At 48.0% G+C, this 18,207-nt stretch overlaps 1 protein-coding gene across 4 annotated transcripts in view; it reads right to left on the minus strand.

Moving 5' to 3' along the window:
- BDNF (brain derived neurotrophic factor) overlaps positions 1-18,207 on the minus strand; it is a 53,957-nt gene that overhangs the window by 29,389 nt on the left and 6,361 nt on the right. For 2 of the 4 annotated variants that reach the window (NM_001398062.1, NM_001398061.1), the window contains 2 exons: positions 14,875-14,974; positions 5,318-5,520 (listed from right to left, as the gene is read on the minus strand). In NM_001398062.1, the coding sequence (NP_001384991.1) occupies positions 5,318-5,320 (3 nt within the window). In that variant the 5' untranslated portion in view covers positions 5,321-5,520; positions 14,875-14,974. Of the gene's footprint in view, positions 1-4,482; positions 4,697-5,317; positions 5,521-14,874; positions 14,975-18,207 lie in introns of those variants that run through there. The other 2 variants (NM_001398068.1, NM_001398069.1) reach the window with 2 other exon arrangements.

Consider the following 18,207-nt stretch of genomic DNA (forward strand, 5'->3'; position numbering starts at 1 on the left):
GTTTGAAACACCAGAGGGTACTAAAGAACACTAAAGAGCACTAAAAAGTAGGGGAAGGGAAAGTATATATTTGGACATTGATGGAAAGAGTGGTCCATGACAACCGAGCTGCTCATACAGTCTGCCAACAGGCCACAAGACTGTGTTCTGTCATTGAGTTCCAGCAGCACCAGGAACTGTGGAACACACAGAACGAAGCCAGGTTCTGCCTATGCTTGAGGCCACTGTGAGATACCTGTAAGCCTTTCGGGGTGTCTGATCACATCCAGTGTTGGCATGTAGGCATTGAGAAACATGGGATTTATCCATCCTAAGCAAAGAACTTTCTGTTTGTCCAAGCAATGAGTATCTGGAAAGCTCCAAGTCTGGAATATCTGCAGAGCCAATGGCTCGATCCTTGGATCTTCCCTCTGAGGTTGCCTCGGGAAAAGACTAATTAGAATTACGCAATAAGTAAGATGACTCCCATACTTCTGTGATTAGGAAAACAGATCTCTAAAACAACATATTCAAAAGAAGATCAAAACAGCACTGTTCTGTGGTTAGATTTTTACTTACTTACGCTTTGCCCCATTGTGTACGTGTTCTAGCAGCACCCAGAGGCCACAGCTGTGCGTTGCTCACTCCATCAAAGGCAATGCCTCCAGCGTGCCAGTATTCTTTATGGCCCGCATGAAATGCACAGATACACATACGTGGCTTTCATTTATTTTGTTTCATGACACAGGGAAGGGGGAGAAATCCTTTTCATACACCTACATCTATCACATAGCAACTAAGAATAGAAGCAATATTGAGACAGATGGAAATGTTAACTGTGACAGCTCACAAGCACGAATCGCACATTTGTGAAATAATGAAATGGGTGGGCAGTTGTTATATGAACTGCATGTCAGTCGTTATGTTTTCCTGGCTATAATTTTGCAAGAGTATGTCTCAGAGATATTTTCAGTGACCCCCAGGAGTTGTCCTGTGCTGTGCCACACCTTGCTGGTGTGTGGGAGCAAGGACCTGAAGTGCCAAGTGATTTGTGCACAGAGCAGCTTATCACAAGCCCTGGGATGGCCCGGGACATTTCCTTGCCAGGACATCTCAATATTTCCTATGTGTGGTGGGAAGGATGAAGAAAGGAGGTGTAAAAATGTTTGGAAACCCAAATGCAAGGGAAACACAGGATGCTTAGATTTGTTTTCAGTGCTTAGTTCTAGCCATATGAGTATTACATGCTTACCTATCATCTGCCATATTCTGTGGTCCCTATTGTGAGCAGGGCTTGCCAACCACGAATGGCAACAAGTTAGCCTTGCATTCCTCACTTCAGTCTTCCTAGCTCTTCGTGCCCCAAAAGCCATTGTCTCCATTTGAAGAACCACTTTGAAGAACCTCGTTTTGCTAGCCCCATTTTCCAAGCCTCTATCCAAGGGTTTTTCCACCAACAAAAGAAATGTTGTGCTCTCAATCTAATGTTAGCTCAAAGGGGAGGGAGCTGTGAAAGTGCTTACCCATAAGTCTGTCCATATACATCTGTCCATATGCTTTTCAGCCTGTGCTACCTGTCTGTTTCCCAAGTCCAAAGGAACCTGCTGATTTTCAGAAGTATTGTTGCTTTCACAGGTCGCTGTTTATGGCATCATGTTGACATTACTATTTTTTGCTGGAGGAATGAACTAGATCTCCTGAAACCTTATGGATGTTCTCTTTGTTTGTGTACCTGATTAAAAAAAACAAACAACAACAACAACAACAAACAAAACTCTGGCAGCTACATCTTGGAGTGCTCAGTGGAGATTTACTATAATGATTCATTCATGATAAGACTTCCAGTTCTGAGCAAAATTTCTCCTTGGGGATTCATCCACCTTTCCAGAATCTCTCATGGCTGGGCAATAGTGTGCCACTGCTTCTAGGAAGCAATGTCCAGTTACTAAATGGCAGCCAGATGACATTTTCTTTGGGCATTTTGAGGAGCTTGAGAATATTGGTGTGGTAAAGAAATGAAAGAAATATCTTGCTGCACAAAGTCGTGTGCACATCCAGCCCCTCAGCTTAATGAAATGCTACGCAAGTCTCCATGCCTATCAGCGGTGGCTGCCAGAAGTATCAGGTCATTCAAAATAGGAGAACTATTGAAGGATGTTGAAAATCAAGTAGTTATCCAAAAGGAGAATGATAAATTTTGAGACAGATCATGCCTACATCAAATACCACATACAGAAACATCTCATACTGGATATAAATACCCAAGAGACACCAAAACAATTAAGTTGTACCAGGGGAGGTTCTGGTTGGATGTTAGGAAGAATTTCTTCTCAGAACAAGCAGTGAGGCATTGGCATGGGCTGCCCAGGGAGGGGGTGGAGTCATCTGGAGGTGTTCAAGAAAAGAGTAGATGTGGCACTGAGGGACATGGTCTGTGGGCATGGTGGAGGTACTTGGAGGACTTGGAGATCTTAGAGGTCTTTTCCAATCTTAATGATTCTACGATTCTAAAGCATCGAAGACAACACTTGTGGTAGTGGGAAAAATAAAAGGAAAGCCATTAAAGAGGACAAAAACAGGCTGTCATGTCAAAGCTTTGGAGGATGAAGTGAGATTCAGAGGAGACTGGACATTTTACAGTATCATAAACATGAGAGACAGAAAGCAGTGATGAACCACCACCAAATGGGTGACAGCTCCTGGAGAAATACTAGGTACTAAAATCAATAAAGCCACTTGCAGATGAAGGCATGAGTCACTCGAGCAAATGTGACCAAATATGGCCCAGTGTCATTTATTAGAGGTCACCCGTCCCATCCATCTCGCAGAGAGTGATCAGTATTCTGCACAAACAGGGTGGTGGAGGCAGAAAGGGCAACAGCAGGACTAGGAGTTTGGAAGGGCTGTTGACAGAGTACTGGGTGTAAAACTGAAGTGGATGAAGACATACACGGTGGTCCCCAGGGTGGGAAATTCGTGTAAACAGAAGCTCCTTGAGAGCAGCACGGTGTGTTTGGGGAACTGGCTGGGCTCCGGCAGGGCTCACCGCCTCTAGTTCGCAGCGCACGTACTCAGCTCTCAGCCACCTGACTCCTTCCCGAGCGAGGAGAGGTCAGAGGATGCTTCCTTAGGAATCTCAGAACGCGGCGCTTCTAAGGAGCCGCGTTCGGGCTCCCTCCATCCTGCCGACGACAGCCGCTCCCGGAGCGGCCTCTTCCTTCTCCACGAGTTTCTCCTCGCCTGGGCGCTGCCGAGAAACGTCCCGGCAGCGCAACTTTCCAACTGCGAGTGGAAAAACACCCGGCTGCTCCCCGCCCCTCCCCGGGCTGCCCGGCCGGGAGGGGGCCGCTCCCGGAGAGGGGCGGACAGGAGCCCACCGCACAGCGCACGGCGCTCCTGCGGCAGCTCCATGTTGGCTTCGGGGGGATGGCATCCTCGGCCCCCGCACCCGGGACCCCGGTGGGAGGCGGTAGCCGCGGTAACCGCGCGGCGGGGGCAGCGGGGCTGGGGCGGGGGTGGGACGCCCGGCCGTGCCAGCCCTGCGCTGCCGGGGTTCCCTGCTCGGCGCTACGTGCGAGCCGCCGCGGGAGCCCGGGGAGGCGGGGGCGCCGGGATCCTCCCTGCCTCCCTCCCTCCCTGCCTCCCCGGCGGGGCCGGCGCCGCAGCGGGGCGCCGTGGGCTCTGCCGCAGGGAGCGGTGCCGGGGTGGGGGGAGTCGGAGCCTCTCCCCCGGGGCAGGGAGGAGAGGGGGGCGGCCGGGATCCCCCGGAGGAGGCAGCACGGCCCCTTCCTCCTCGGGAGTCCCCCCCAGCAGCCTGGGTTTGGGGGGGAGAGCGATGCACAGGCTCCGCGCAGGGCTCCAGGGCTTCTCTACCTGCTACACCGCCGCTGCTCCGCCAAACTGCTGACTTTCCAGAGCTTATTTTTAGCCCAGAGACTAAATATTATTAGCTACATTTCTACGTAGGAAGAATCGGAAAAGGAAGGGGAGGGGGGCACTAGAGAGAGGGAGGCGAGCAGAAAGCTTATCCGAACCATCTCCAGGTGGGGGGCTGCGTTTGGGTTTCAGGCTCGTCAAACACCTCCCCCCTTTCATTTCTAGGGAAGCGGCTGCGGACATGGGATCGGCAGCGCAGCGCGCCCGGCGCTCCACTCCGTCGGGGGCTGCAGACACACACACATATACATACACCGCGGGGCCATTGGTGACCCCCGCGCTGGGCACCGGGCGGCTCAATGGAGGTGCAGCTCAGCTGCGTCTCTTTATCTGCGTGAGATCAGCCGTGCACAGTGCCAGACAGCGCTGAGCTGCAGCTCTTCAGCTATGCAAAACCAACTTCCATCCTCAGCTAGGAAAAAAACCCGGCGCATCTGCTTATCTCGGTAACGATCGGTTGCATCTCTGCCCAAAGCATGCACACGCAGATCGAGATACGAGATTCTCAGATAAAATCAGGCACAACTTAACTCAACTCGCAGTGCAATCTCATAACGCGTCTCCTACCTTTGCTACGCTCCACGCACAGCCCCGCCACAAAGGGAACAAAACTCGGCACAGAGCAGGAACCCATCCCCACAGCACCGATCGGAAGGCAGAGCCAGAGGGGGGGGAGTCACCCCTCTGCTTACCTTGCTCACAGCCAGCACCACCGGCAGTGGCTAGATCGCGGAGATAAACACTCGCATTTCCCAAAGTTGACACCGTCAAACCAACCCCCGGAGCTTGCAAGACTCTTTTTTTTTTTTTTTTTTTTTTCCCTCCCTTTCCTCCTTTTCCTATCGCAGCCCGCACCGCGAGGAATTCAACTTCTCCCAGCTCCGGCGGGCGGGGATGGGAGGGGAGGGAAGGAGCGAGGGGCGGGGGGGGGTCGGCGCCGGCTGCCAGCGACTCCCCTAGCCCCGCCGGGTCGCGCAAGAGGCGCGCAGCGGGGCGGGACGCAGAGCCGCCCCCGCCGCCGCCTCTGTCCAGGGTGCTGCCCCGCCGCAGCCACCGCTGCTGCGCGCCCGCTGCGCGCTTCCTGCGCGGCCCCCGTTGGCGTCACGTGAAAAGCGCGACTCTGCGCGCCCTCCGCCCGGCCCTGCCCGCATCCCGCGCCCCCCGCCCTCTCCTCCGCTCCGAGTTCCTCGGGCTTTCCTTCCAGCCCAGAGCACTGGGGTGAAAGTTGCGCTGGCCGCACCGCCATCGAGCTGGGTCAGAGCCCCGGGCGCGTTAAGTACTCGAAAGCCGAGCCCGTGATATCACACTCTGTCGTTAAGCAACATCTCCAGCTTGTGGTTTTTTTTTTTTTCAGTTATAAAAATACGCTTTTAAAATTATTATTATTTTTATAGGTACTCACCATTGTTTCTTTGCTGTCCTGGAGACAGAAGTGTCTTAAAACCTGGTCTCTCCAACAGATGCTGGAAGGTAATGTGTCTTGTTTGAAGTCATCATGTGAGAACTTCTGCTTTGCTCAGTGGATCGCCCACCACTTGGTGTGACTTATGAATCTAATAACCCTTTGCAATATCCGCGAGCTTCAACTCTCCGCCACCTTGGTGCCTACAGAAGACAGAAAGCGACTGGCAGGGAGTTTTAAAAACCTATAGATGTACGCAAACGCCTTAGCTCAGAGTCACGTTTCCCTCCGAGTTCTTACGTGATCCTAATGAATGAGAAGGGGTTACCGGCTCGCTCGCTATAAAACGCGCCCGCGGCCGCCCCCGGGAAGCGGGACGGAAAGTTCCCGAGGAAAGCCCCGGCCCGACGCAGCCCCGGCAGCGCTCCTTCCGCCTCCCGGCCCTGCCCGCGGGGCACAGGTAAGTCCACCTGCGGTCCTCCCGCGGAAGCGCTCCGGGACTTGTTGCGCACCCGCGGGGAGTGCGGCACCCTGGCCTGGGCGAGCCGGGCCGAATCCAGCCGCACCTTCCCGATCTACTTCCCTGGCCCCCTCTGTCCCAGACGTTCCCCGATCCCGATCCATTATCCCTCCCCCCCCCCCCCCCCCACCCCCTCCCCACCCCCCAGAGTGAGGGCCTCCTTCCCTGCCTCCCATTGCTCCCATTTTCTCTCCCTGTCTCCTCTCCAGGGACCACAGCCCAGGGACCGCCGCTGTGCCCACTCCAGCCCTCAGAGGAGAACTGCAGCCATCAGGCCCCGGACTTGCCAAACTTCATAGAGTGCCCCCGGGAGCACAGCAGGGGCTAGAGCCTGAGTTCCTCGCCCTTCACCATTCCCTCCTGAACAACTGCTACAGGTGCATTTATGGGGTGCTTCTCCCCCAGATGCCCCTGCTCCCCCCCCCCAGCCCCAGCCTTGGGTACCTCCGCCTGTGAGTCAAAGCAAGCAGCCTCTTCCATGACAACCACTTCTGTTGATCCATGCAATAACCAGCAGATGCTGCCCTAAGACTGGTACAGCTGGTATGTCCCTGCCTCGGCTGTCCTGGGGGCAAGGTGGCCAAATGGAAGTCAGGTGGACTCCAGTGCACTTGCCTGGAGGAGGACTGCAGGCCCCCTTCACCAACATCGCACACTGCTGTGTGACATGCAGTGGGACAAGCAGCTCATGAGGCTGGTGTAAGGCTGCACCTAATAAATCGCCCTGTCACTTGTCACCTGAGACCCGTCCTGAGGCACTGATCATCCACCAGGAAGCTGAACTTTCAACTACTTCAAGTTCTGGTAGTTCATTTTAGTAGCAGTTATGAAGTCATGTTAGTACCACTTTTTAAATTCTATTAAAGCCACCCTCCAGGCATTTCAGCAAGCAGGATGGCTGTGAGATGTGCTCTCTCAGCCTTCTGAGCCAACCTGTTCCTCAGCAGAGCAAAATCACTGCAGTAATATCTGTTTGGGATAGAAAGTCCTATAGGTCATTCGCACAAGTAAGTATCCCAGACCTGAATGTTTCTGACTCTGCAGAGTTCTTCTCAGCGGATTTGGGTAGAGACAACTCTATAAAAATATCGTATAAATTTTAAAAATCACCTCTACATACTTCTTTCATAACTCAAGGAACTTTCACCTAGAAAGCCATCCCAGCTCCATCATTTGTAAAGAAGTAGTCAATCCAAAGCACTTCTCCCTGCTTCTCATCCCATTAGCTTTCAGATAGTTTCATTTTTTAACACAGCTCTCAGTTGCTAGGAACATCCAGAGGAAAATTTGGCCAGGTCACACTATTCTGACAATGTAACAGTATTGAACTTACTAAAAACTTGCACAAAAGTTGTCCAGGAAATCTATGGCTGGAACAGGACACACAACTGATGGGGTCTGCCAATGCTAGAATGCTGTCCTGAAATGCTCCTGTGAAACTGCTTAGGATAACTCAAACCAAGCCCTCCACCTCACTGTGATAGGCAACAGCTGGTGGTCTCAGGGGCATCAGACCAAATTAAGCTGAAAGGGTGTTCTGTTCTTTATCACTTCCATCATATCAGTCTGAAGTAATTCATGGGTGAGAAAAAAAAAAAAAAAAAAAGGCATAGTAATCAGGATAACAGAAATAAAGGGTATGGAAGAACAAAATGGGTAGAGTATTTATGGGTAGAGTAATACAGGATGCCCAAAATGCATGGGAGTTACCTAGCAGAAGTGGAGGCAGTAGGATAAAGCGGTCATAATCCCATAGGGATACTCACTGGTGACTGAACAGTCCACACTTTTCTGGGGGACCAGGGACAGAGACAGGATGTCAGTGGTCACAGAGAAACAGCAGGGAAAGGTCACTGCCAGGTCCTTCAGAGAGATTCTTGCAGGAGAGGCATTGAGGAGGGAATGAGGCAGATTAAACCCAGCTGTACACTGGGTTTCCAGCCATTTACTTCTACTTCTCACCCCTGACTCTGCTATCTCTGGAAGAACAGATCTCCGGGTCATGGGAGACCTAGCCATGAGATACCACTTGAGTAAGGGGAGAGAACTTCTTTTCACCTTATCACAGGGGGGCACAGTTATTTCCAAGTCATTCACATGGCAAGCCATATGTTTCAGTAAAAGTCAGCCCTAGCACATCAAGTCCAGTCCAACATTTAAGAGTGACAATCAGGTGTTCTGCATACAGGGTGCTGAGACAGCATCGCTGTTGGCCTCTGCCAGAGCTGTGCTACAAGGGCTTGCTATGTTCAGGTGGTTCATACATATAAGGTAATGTACTTCTCTTGTTCCAAGTATGTTTATCTTGGATTTACATTGTTACCAGATGAAGTATACAGCTGTAGGACTTGACTTCAGCGGGACTACTCGTATGTAAATAGTGACAAAACTGTTTAGCAGATGAGGCCTAATTAAGCAAGAATCAGTCATACATTTTCCCCTCTGCCAGACAAAAGAATGTGAAGAATACTGTAGAAGCATTGCTGGAAGGTCCTGGTGCCTTGAACCAATCCACCAAACACAACCAAATCCCAAGTGAGCTGCAAACATTCATTCCCTGCCTTAAAGCACCAGGCGAAAGCAGCAAGCTGTTATTTGTTGTTTTTTTTTCACATACTCAAAGTATGCAGCTGGCTGTCCTGCTAAGCACAGGCTGGAAGGCTTTTTACAGCCATCGTGCACTTGCCACTCCTTCAGAGATCATCAGAAAAGCGTCTCAAACCCCGGCACTGGCAATCTGAGCAGAATCAGATGTTAACAGTATCTGTCAACTTGAAGGAGACGCTTCTGAAACAAGAGCCATATTGCATCATCGCTGCTGTGAAATGTGGCTGCCAGCATGCTCATCGCATGCTTGAAAGAAAGGTCCCACGGGGTTGATGTGTGCTGGGTTGGCTGGTAACCTCCTGCCCCTGCAGCAGGCGGGTTTGGCACTGCCTGCTTCAGCCCAGAGGGGAAATACCATCCTCCCAGCATGCTTTTAGGCTTGTCTCCCATGATCTATGCCTGATTTCCTCCTCCTGCAGATCATCCTGTTCTGATATCTCCATCTTCTCCATGATCTTCGTGCTGCAAATGTTAGCAGTCCCTTCCTCCTCCCTCCCTAGAATAGTTTTCCTTTCTTCCAAGCCCACTCGTCTTCAAACTGCTCCCAATTGCGTATTTTCATGCCGGTAACATGCAGATGAACATCGTAGTCATGATCCCACTCAGATACTAAACAAGCCTCCCACCAATGTTCATTCCTCCTTTAAAGCACTAGAACATTACATTTTGCTTTCCGTCTCCTCAAAATACCAGGAAATCCTATGGAGTAGACAGGCTGCATCAAGTGCGTCTCATGGTTGTACCTTAAGGTGCATGGCGAGCAACGTGTGCCCTGCAAGTGCACATTGGCATGGGGTGATGGCTACTCCCCAGCACAGCAGTGACTTGGGAACTTCTCAGAAAGATCTCAAATTGTGGCAAGCTCACCTTTATGCTTAGTAAAACCAAGGGAGAGACCCAAGTGTGGCTTGAGCTCAGCGCCCCTAGGAAAGCTGTAGGTCAGGGAACAACTAGGTTCCCACCATCACAGTGCTGAGTGCCTTGGACATTGCTCTCACGCTATGAAAACAGCAGCAAAGCTAGAGTAGTTTTCCTTCAGCTACTTTTGTTATTTATGGAGGAGGTGTGATGCAGGACAACTTCTAGAATTAAACATCCCTGTCTTGTTTTTCTCAGACTACCACTGATGCAAATGTAGTTCAGGCTATGTCTCGTCTGCTTGTGTGGCACTCACTGAGGTTAGCTGCAAAAGACAGGGGATGAGATAAATGTAATGGAAACTATTGGCCCATGTAAGTTCTCCTGGATGACCTGAGCAAAATGAGCCACTGGGTATCTCTTACTAGAATAAAACCAGAGATAGGGAGAGAAATCAGAACCTGGAGAAAAAAGAAACATGACAGCCGTAATCTGTTACTATTGCAACCTGATTACTGGGTGCTTTGACATACTGGGGGACACTTTCTTTCTCTGATGAAGAATGCATTTCACTTCATGTAACCACAGGGGAAGTATTTGCCGACAGATCAACCTTTTAAACTGACTCTCCTCACATTCCTTTAAAAAGAGCAAACAGACACTGTGAACTTGGGGGGAAAAAAAAAGATACACCTCACCTCCGCACATTTTAAAATGCTGTTTGGTCTAGCCCTGAGTTAGGGAAGAACTTCAGCACTTCCAGAACAAAGGTGGATTTGTCTTAATTGTACTTATAAGTAAAAAGTAAACACACACTTCAGTTCCTTTATAAGCTAATGTTTAAAATGAAACTAACTCCAAAACTATATTAATCTACTTCTTTACAGTCAAATACCCTATCAGCTTGAATGGAAGTTCTCTGTAACAGCTGTGTATTTGAACCTCATTCAGTGTGATGGAGATGTGTTATTGTTAAGAACAAAATAGCTATTGAAGGAACTGTACACGGAGTTAGCAACCAGCACTAGGAGTTAGGTTCATATCATGCAAGAATTACTGAGAATTAATGAGGAGTGCTGGAGAATTCTGTGTAAGAGCAGCCCTTGACTTAGTTTCTGCATTTATATGATGAACTTTTTCAAATGTAGCTGTGTTACCTTTAACTCCTTTGTGTAAAAAAGGAAGAAGCGAGATGACAATGGAGGATGATGGGAACAGGGAAACAGCAACGTAGGAGAAAAGCACTCTAAAGGATGATAGAAAATAGAGATGAACTGTTAGGAGGCTAGGAGGCCACCACTGGACAAAGGGTAATTAGTAAGGTAATAACCTCCATCTAGGCGCTAGCACTGAGTTAACAGCAACAACAACACAACACAACAAAATCACAAAACAAAAACAAAAACAAACAAACAAACAAAACCCAGTTCCCATACCAACTACACTTGCAATTGACCGGGATATTTTTATCTTATTGTTCTGTAACTAAAACAACAAACAAATTCTCCCATGAGATGGTATTCACAGGTCAGGAAATACTGTTAAAATTGACCTAAATAAATAAAGCTTTCCCTGCATAGGAATTCCTGCAAGGATCCTTTAACACAAGGTCCTTTCAAAACATTCACTGCAAAGTGCACGCAAACCCCTGGGGGCAAATCACCTACCAGACACCATGGCCTCACCATCTTTTGGCAAGGCCAGGGGCTTCAGAAACAGGTAGTGGGGTGAGAACGTAGACGCCAAACCAGGTCTCCCATCCTGCTGGTAGACCTGGCAGTCACAGCAAAGACATGTTTTCATAGAGGAAATATCATTTTGCAGAGTTATGTGCAAGTTTGAGCTTGGGGCTGTTGGCGCACATGAAGCCTTGTGTACATTTGTTGTCTTTTTGGGGATTTGCATGATGCTCTGTGCCTCACACGGTGTTGGTTACACCTGCTTAACTTTTTGATAGGGTCATTCACTGCTGTTACTGAGAGCAGTTCCACACTCAACATGGTACATCTTTTTAGATGCATTGTTTATTGAGGTGAATTATATCTCTTGTTCTTAATCACTGTGAAGCGGCAGAGTTGGAGTTTGAACTCTTTCCAAAATCAAATGGCTCAAAGATAGGGGCAAGCCTAAGGAAGATTTTGTGCGAACTTAGTCAAGATTTTACTGTAAAGGCCTCAAACCCAGCAGTGTTAAATATTGCTGGTAAAAATACTGCTGCTTGTTGTACTTGCTATTTGCATCACAAATTTAAGGTTGGTTTTGCTCACTTTGCAGCACCCTCACTGTTGCTCTGGAGGGCATGACAAAACCAGCTTCTGCATTTTCCAAGACTAAGAGCCAGACTGCTATAGAAGCACCATTAGTTCCTCCACCTGCTCACCTTAAGGCATCACGGAGTCATTAAGGCTGGAGAAGACCACTAAGATCCCCAAGTCCAACTCCAGCCCATCCCCACCATGCCCACTAACTGTAGGCCAATCACCACCTTGCTCTCCTCCATATGTTCCATGCGTTGATGCCTGCCACACAGTGCACATACCAAGCCTTTGGGTGTGTAGATGTCATTGGGAATCAGTTCACTTCAGCCACTCAAGTCCTTTCATTGCCTCTACTAGAGCTGAATTAAATACAGTCTATACCTATTCCCTTCCACTTTCTTTTATGATGTGTCCTTCTAGTCTCATTGCTCCTCATAGGAGCTGAAGGTTTTGTTTGTGACCCAGGGAACTTTATTGAAGAAGTATATCCAGAAGTGTTCCTAACACTGAACAGCGCACAAACTGCATGATTACTTTTAGTGTCTCTCATTGAACAGAAAGTATTTTAATAACCTGAAAGACTCTTCAGTGAACAGTGCTGGATCTGTTCAATTTATAGCATATTTAAATATTTTTACATTGGTACTCCAAGATTGAATTCCAGTACTTTTCTTTTGTATCTCTGAGCATTTTAATACACTTCTGGGAACACTTACCTTTTATGATGAAAACAATATTTTCTAACATAAAGTGGTGATTTCTGCTTAAGTGCAACCATATGTATCTTAGGGCAAGGGCTTTTGGTTCTAAATAACTGCTTAATGTTAAGGATCTTTCTTAATGGAAATGTCACAAACTACTATATACTAGCTTTCTTAGAGAAACAAAGATAAAACGGAGAGCAACACAGCATCAATAGTTAAGAATAAATACTTTGAAGCATGACTGCAAATTGAGATTTTCAGTAGAAACTGCTTTATTGAGAGGTATGAGGAAAATACAAATCTACTTGATTTAATGAACCTGTTTCTCTTGTATGGGCTAGATCATTCCCTGTTTTAGTTTACCAGTCTGATTATTGTTTGATGATCACACTGCTAAACCTTATTCCACAAAACGATGCAAATAGTTTATGTGCGAGTCTGTATGCCATACAGTACCCATCAGTAAGAGCATCACATCCAACTATGGTATTCAATGTAAAGATCTCAGATCCTTCAGAAACGTAAACTAATTTTTATGGCTTTGAAGGACCTTTTCATGTCCATCTTACAAAAAGAAAAACTGAGGCAGAGAGCACTTAAGCTGACTGTAAATGACTGATTATTACAACTTGGTCTCTGTGCAGTTTACTCACAATAAGGTCAAGATTTGGCAGTCCCAACATTTTTTTTTTTAAAGAAATATATAATGACTCTTTCCCAATACCCACTGGGTATGTTATTTTGACACTAGGAAAACATGCATGCAAAAGCATTTATGTTATAATATCAAGGATATGTGCCCACTCCAAATGCCTAGCTACAAAATACTGACAAGGAGAAATGATATATTTGGAGGTAAAACAATTTTCGTTCTTAAAGTAAATCAGAAGATAAAGTAGAACATTGGCAGAGAGCAGCAATCAGATTTTCCAGCCTGCTTTCTGTTTTCTTGGGCTCACGGTGCTTTCCCTCAGGCTTTTATCTACCCATGGGTTGCAGCACAATTCCTGTGCCCTGTGCCCGCTCCCGCCCTCAGCTTTTCATCCATCAGCACTTGGGACAACAAGTGGGCCTGAAGAGCTGATGATCTATGCCAATGTTTTCCCATCTTTTATTGGTGACTCATTCCCCCCCCCCCCCCTTTCTTTTTTTTAATGCAGCCTGTCTTCTAATGTGAGGAGAAATTAACCCAGATACTACCAGGGAAAGGAGGTGTGAAGATTGAGATAACTACAATAAAAGTCACTCCAAATTATTTGTTAGGAAAACGCCAGATGACTATCATCATTGTTAGTAATTTCAGTCTCTGAGGTGTGCTTGGTTACGTGAGATTGAACTGAAACTTGGCCTGAGGTTTCCCTGCCTTTCAGTGGGTCTGATTGCTCTCTGAAAGATACAATTGCTGTGAAGATGCTGTCTCTCATAATCTCACATTTATCTTATTCTCAGCTTTCTCACAAATCTTTCGACATGCCATGCTTAGGAGTAATCCTCAGTAAATCTAAAGTATGTGGCAGAACTCAGGAGGAAAAATCTGGGAGTGAATCTAGAAGGAAAACCTTAGGCTGAAAAACAAATGATTAATCACAAGTATGTAGGTAAGAAGAAAGTCATAGAATACCAGCACTTTTCAATTATTTAAACTTAATCAGCAGCATATAAGTCACCTGGTCCTATTTTGACACCTCCTTCACTACCCAGCCTCTTTCAAAAATGTATTTTGGGTATTGGTCTAAAGAACATTCTCAAAGAGTAGAGCAATGTAAGCAACAGCTACGGTAAGATGAAATGATTCAGACAACAGTTGCACGGTTAATTAATGATGTATAGCTACCCAAAAAGCCTTGAATGGGGTCTGAATAGCACAGGCTGAACCCTGAGCTGCTCTAGATCAATGGTTCTGTGGGGGTGAGCCATGCTGCACAGGGCTGGGACCTGTGTGCCCCTCCTTGGTCCTCCTGCTGACACAATGAAGTAAGTCAACCAACAGCTTGAGCCATTCCAGCCATCGCTTGTCTGTACTGATAATTCAATTGAGCTAATTAAATACTACCTTTTCTTCTTCATCCTTTACAAAAGGTTTTTACTGTGCAAAGTCACAAGTAGAGCTTATTCCCCTCCACTTATATTTACCAACACAAACAGCCCAGAAGTGCCAGCAGGTCACACACTGCTCTCAAGCCCAACAGCATAGAGGGGTCTGTGCTGACAGCCACGTGCAACAGATGAACCTGATGTGCTGAGTCATATCACCAGCCCTCCCCATCTCAACAGGTGCCATTTTGTACCATTTTGTGGCCTGGCTTGCTGCTTCATTGCTGCTGTCCAGGCACCTCCAGAAGGGAGTGGAGTGGGTCGCAAGGGGCTCACTGGGGACAGTGGGAAATGCCATGCTATTGGGTGTGGCAACAGCTGGGAAGAGATGGGGCAACCAGAACACCTCAGGTGTGTGGAGACTGCAGGCGAGAGTAGTCATCTCTAGGTGCTGCCTACAGCACAGAGCAAAATTCTTGGGAAGAGATTGAAATCAGAGCCTTGTGCTTGGATGGCAGTCCTTGCAATCCACTTCTCCTCCCAGAGCAGTTGAGGCAGGTAAGTTTCCAGACTTACCTTACAGAGAAATGGCCATGCTTAGAGGAGGGGAGGCAGGCAGGGCATGGCTCCTGTCACTGCTGTGTGTTCTTGCTGGTGCCAGGGATGCCAGGCTGTCCTGCAGGGCAGAGGAGAGGCTGGGTTAGCACCTGGGGGAATGGCATGAAAGCTCCAGCTCTGAGGGTTGTGGCTGCACCAAATAGGAATACTGTGTGCTAGAGCAGAAGGCTGGGCAGCATCCTGGCCTGCTGCTTCCCAACCTTTCTGGACATGTATATGAATAACTCATTTATGTACACATATACATATTTATGTGCATGTTAAGTCTGACTACAAAACAGAATGGAAATACAGTGATATAAAGGGTAAGAATCAGAGGTTACTGAATGGCCGATAGAATCATAGAATCATTAAAGTTGAAGAATATCACTAAGATCCCCAAGTCTAACTCCAACCCATCCCCACTATGCCCACTAATCATGTCCCTTAGTGTCACATCTCCATGGTTCCTGGACATTCCAGGGACAGTGACTCCACACCACCCTGGGCAGCCTGTTGCAATGCCTCACTACTCCTTCTGAGAATATTCAACCTGAACCTTCCCTGGTGCAACTGGAGGCCGTTACCTTTTGTCCTGTCACCGTTACCTCGGAGAAGAGACTGACCCTCACCTCACTACAGCCTACTTTCAGGAAGTTGTAGAAAGCAATAGTCTTCCTGAGCCTTCTCTTCTCCAGACTGAGCAATCCCAATTCCCTCAGCTGCTTCTAATAGCAACACTACAGATGTGTTCTTGCTCAGCTTCCAGAGCTCTGTAAGTTGCAAAGGGCTATCTGAAACCTGCACGCTGGCGAAGTGCTGGCAGGGTTGCTACAGCAAGAACATGGATGAGGCAGTTATTTAGTGTGAGATGGAGTGGAAGACACCAGGAGTATTTCAAATCTCTGTCACACTCTTCTAAGGGTCTGATCCCTTCCTGTGTATGGCTCCTGCTGTGTTGTGGGAGTAAGCAAGGCTGCAAGAGCAGGATATGAAGCTCCTGGGAAGCATGTTTCCTCAACCCTTGAAGAACCAAAGCAACATCAGAACACTAAACCTGGCAGTAACAACTTCAAGGCATGATTGTTATTTCTCACAAGTAATTTGCAGATGGATTTGCAAAGATCTTCTCACTTGGCCACTGAACCGCACATTGCCCCTGAAAGCAGTTAAGTACTGAGCAGTAAGAATGCTTCTTTCTGTAAACCTAGAGCAGCGTGTGGTATAAGATCCACCATAGCAAATCTCACCTCCATGTCCTACATATACAGACTACACAGGGATGCAGGTGTCAGCAAGAGGCGGGGGCATGCAGTGCAAGCCTGGACGTTCCAGAACAACTCCAAATCCAACATCCATCAGCTCCCCTAACCCTACCTCCAAGAAGATATCAAGAGCTGCAGGAGCTCCTTACCTTGTGGAGGGGCCAGGTGGCTGAGATCATTAACATCGCCACAGGATGCACCAGGCAGAGACACAGGAGCAAGCACTTGTGCAGGTGAGCAGACTGACCGATTTGCATGGATATAACACAGTGGTTGTGCAACACTGTGGGTGATTTACATTCGCTATGTACAGATAGGGCTGGAGCACTGGCTGCCTGTGGCGTGCTTGCATGCAGATGCATGCATGCCCCGGAGGGAGTGCGAAGTGGGGCCCTTGGATCTCTGTCAAGGCAGTGAATCAGCAGCAGAGCCACATGTGGCACCCGGAGCTGCTCACCAGCTGCTTGTTGGGTGGGCTGGGGCCTGTTGACTTGTCTAGCGGAGACAGACACTGGGGACACAGGAGCTAGAGGAGAACAAAAGCACAAGTCAAACTTCAGTGTCCGTTACCTTGACGTGTGGCTTGACGACAGTTTGCAAACCTGCGTGGGAGATCTAAGTGGAAAGCATCTATTTTTCTGTTGTGGAGGGATGCTGAGCTCAAAACAAGACTTATTCCATGAAACACAGAGTTCTGTCTTCTTTTTAGTCTTAATCCACCTCCTGTGACACACTCCTCTGCTCAGAACAGCATATACCTTCATAACATCGTTTTCATGCGGGGTAGCATTGCTTTGGTACAGGACCAGGTTCAGGGAGGAAATTGGTTTCTGATACTCAGAATGGCTGTGTAAATGAATGATGAATGAAGACGCAGGTGAGCAGAGAGGTACAGAAAAGAAACTGATAAATAGAAGGGAGCACTGCAGAAAAAACCAAGGGGTTCTAAATTGCTTACACAAAACCTAGTAGTTATTTGCATGCTTAGTACTAGGTACTAACAGCATCTCTCTCCCTGCTGCACTGAAATGTGTTCTATAGGCACAAACAAAGGAAAATGCGAAACACCCAAGCGTTTGTGTTGGTTTTAGAGAACCCCTACATTTAATTTCCAAGCTTAAAAGGAAAAAAGAAACCTGGAGCTGCAGAGATCATTGCTGTTTTCTTCCAGAGCAATTCTGCATGTTTGACATCTTATCTATTGTTTATGTCAGGCAAATGGTGCCTGGACAACATGCAGAGTGGGCTGCAGCGGTAAGGTGGCAAGCGAATGCCTATGAGCTGCGGTGATTCATTGCTCAGAGGAGCTCTCACTTTAATCACAGAGGACTGGCAGATGAGGGAGGCCATGAGGATTTATGGCTCTGGGGCAGAGTGACAGCTGTCCCAGGTATCCCAGCTCCATGCTACAAATCAATGCCTTTATTAGAGGGTGACAACATTAGTGGCGAAGGTTCAGGCAGCCCACGGTCCTCTGAACTAACTGCCACATGAGAAAGCAAGCCTGCTTCACGCACAGAAAAATCAATCTGACATGAAAGCTTTCCAGTGACAGAGGGTGACATCCACAAGGTCATCTCTAGCAAAGGTAATATCACCTCTTGCAGGGCTGGATGCCCGTTTTATCATAGGCAGTAAGAAGTGCAGCCCCTACTGCCTGCACGCTGTAAGCAGTGGTACTCCAGGGAACATCCCCTGGTATGCCAGCATCCTGGGGTGCCCACAGCACTTCACTGCTCTGCTTCCCAGCCCTGGCTATATGCCTTTGTCCCAACCTCTGCTTGTGTTCACATTATGCTGCATGGAACAGCCTAGCACTGTCCCAGTGGCCACACAGCAGCTGGGCCCTGTCTGGGAGCAGCCATCATACCAAAAGGAGCGTTCCTTGAGCATGTGCAGCCAGAAAGTACAACTAGAAATTAAAGGCTCTGCAACTATGCACATGGGAAGAGTTTCCTTGTCTGTGTGCCTCAGTTTCTAAATTCTCAAAGTAGAAAGACCAGCACTCTGGGTTGTTTGTTCACACAATCAACACAAGGCTTAAGCT

The sequence above is a fragment of the Gallus gallus genome, chromosome 5 (genome assembly GCF_016699485.2).
Source record: "Gallus gallus isolate bGalGal1 chromosome 5, bGalGal1.mat.broiler.GRCg7b, whole genome shotgun sequence".
In the NCBI taxonomy this organism is placed as follows: domain Eukaryota; kingdom Metazoa; phylum Chordata; class Aves; order Galliformes; family Phasianidae; genus Gallus; species Gallus gallus.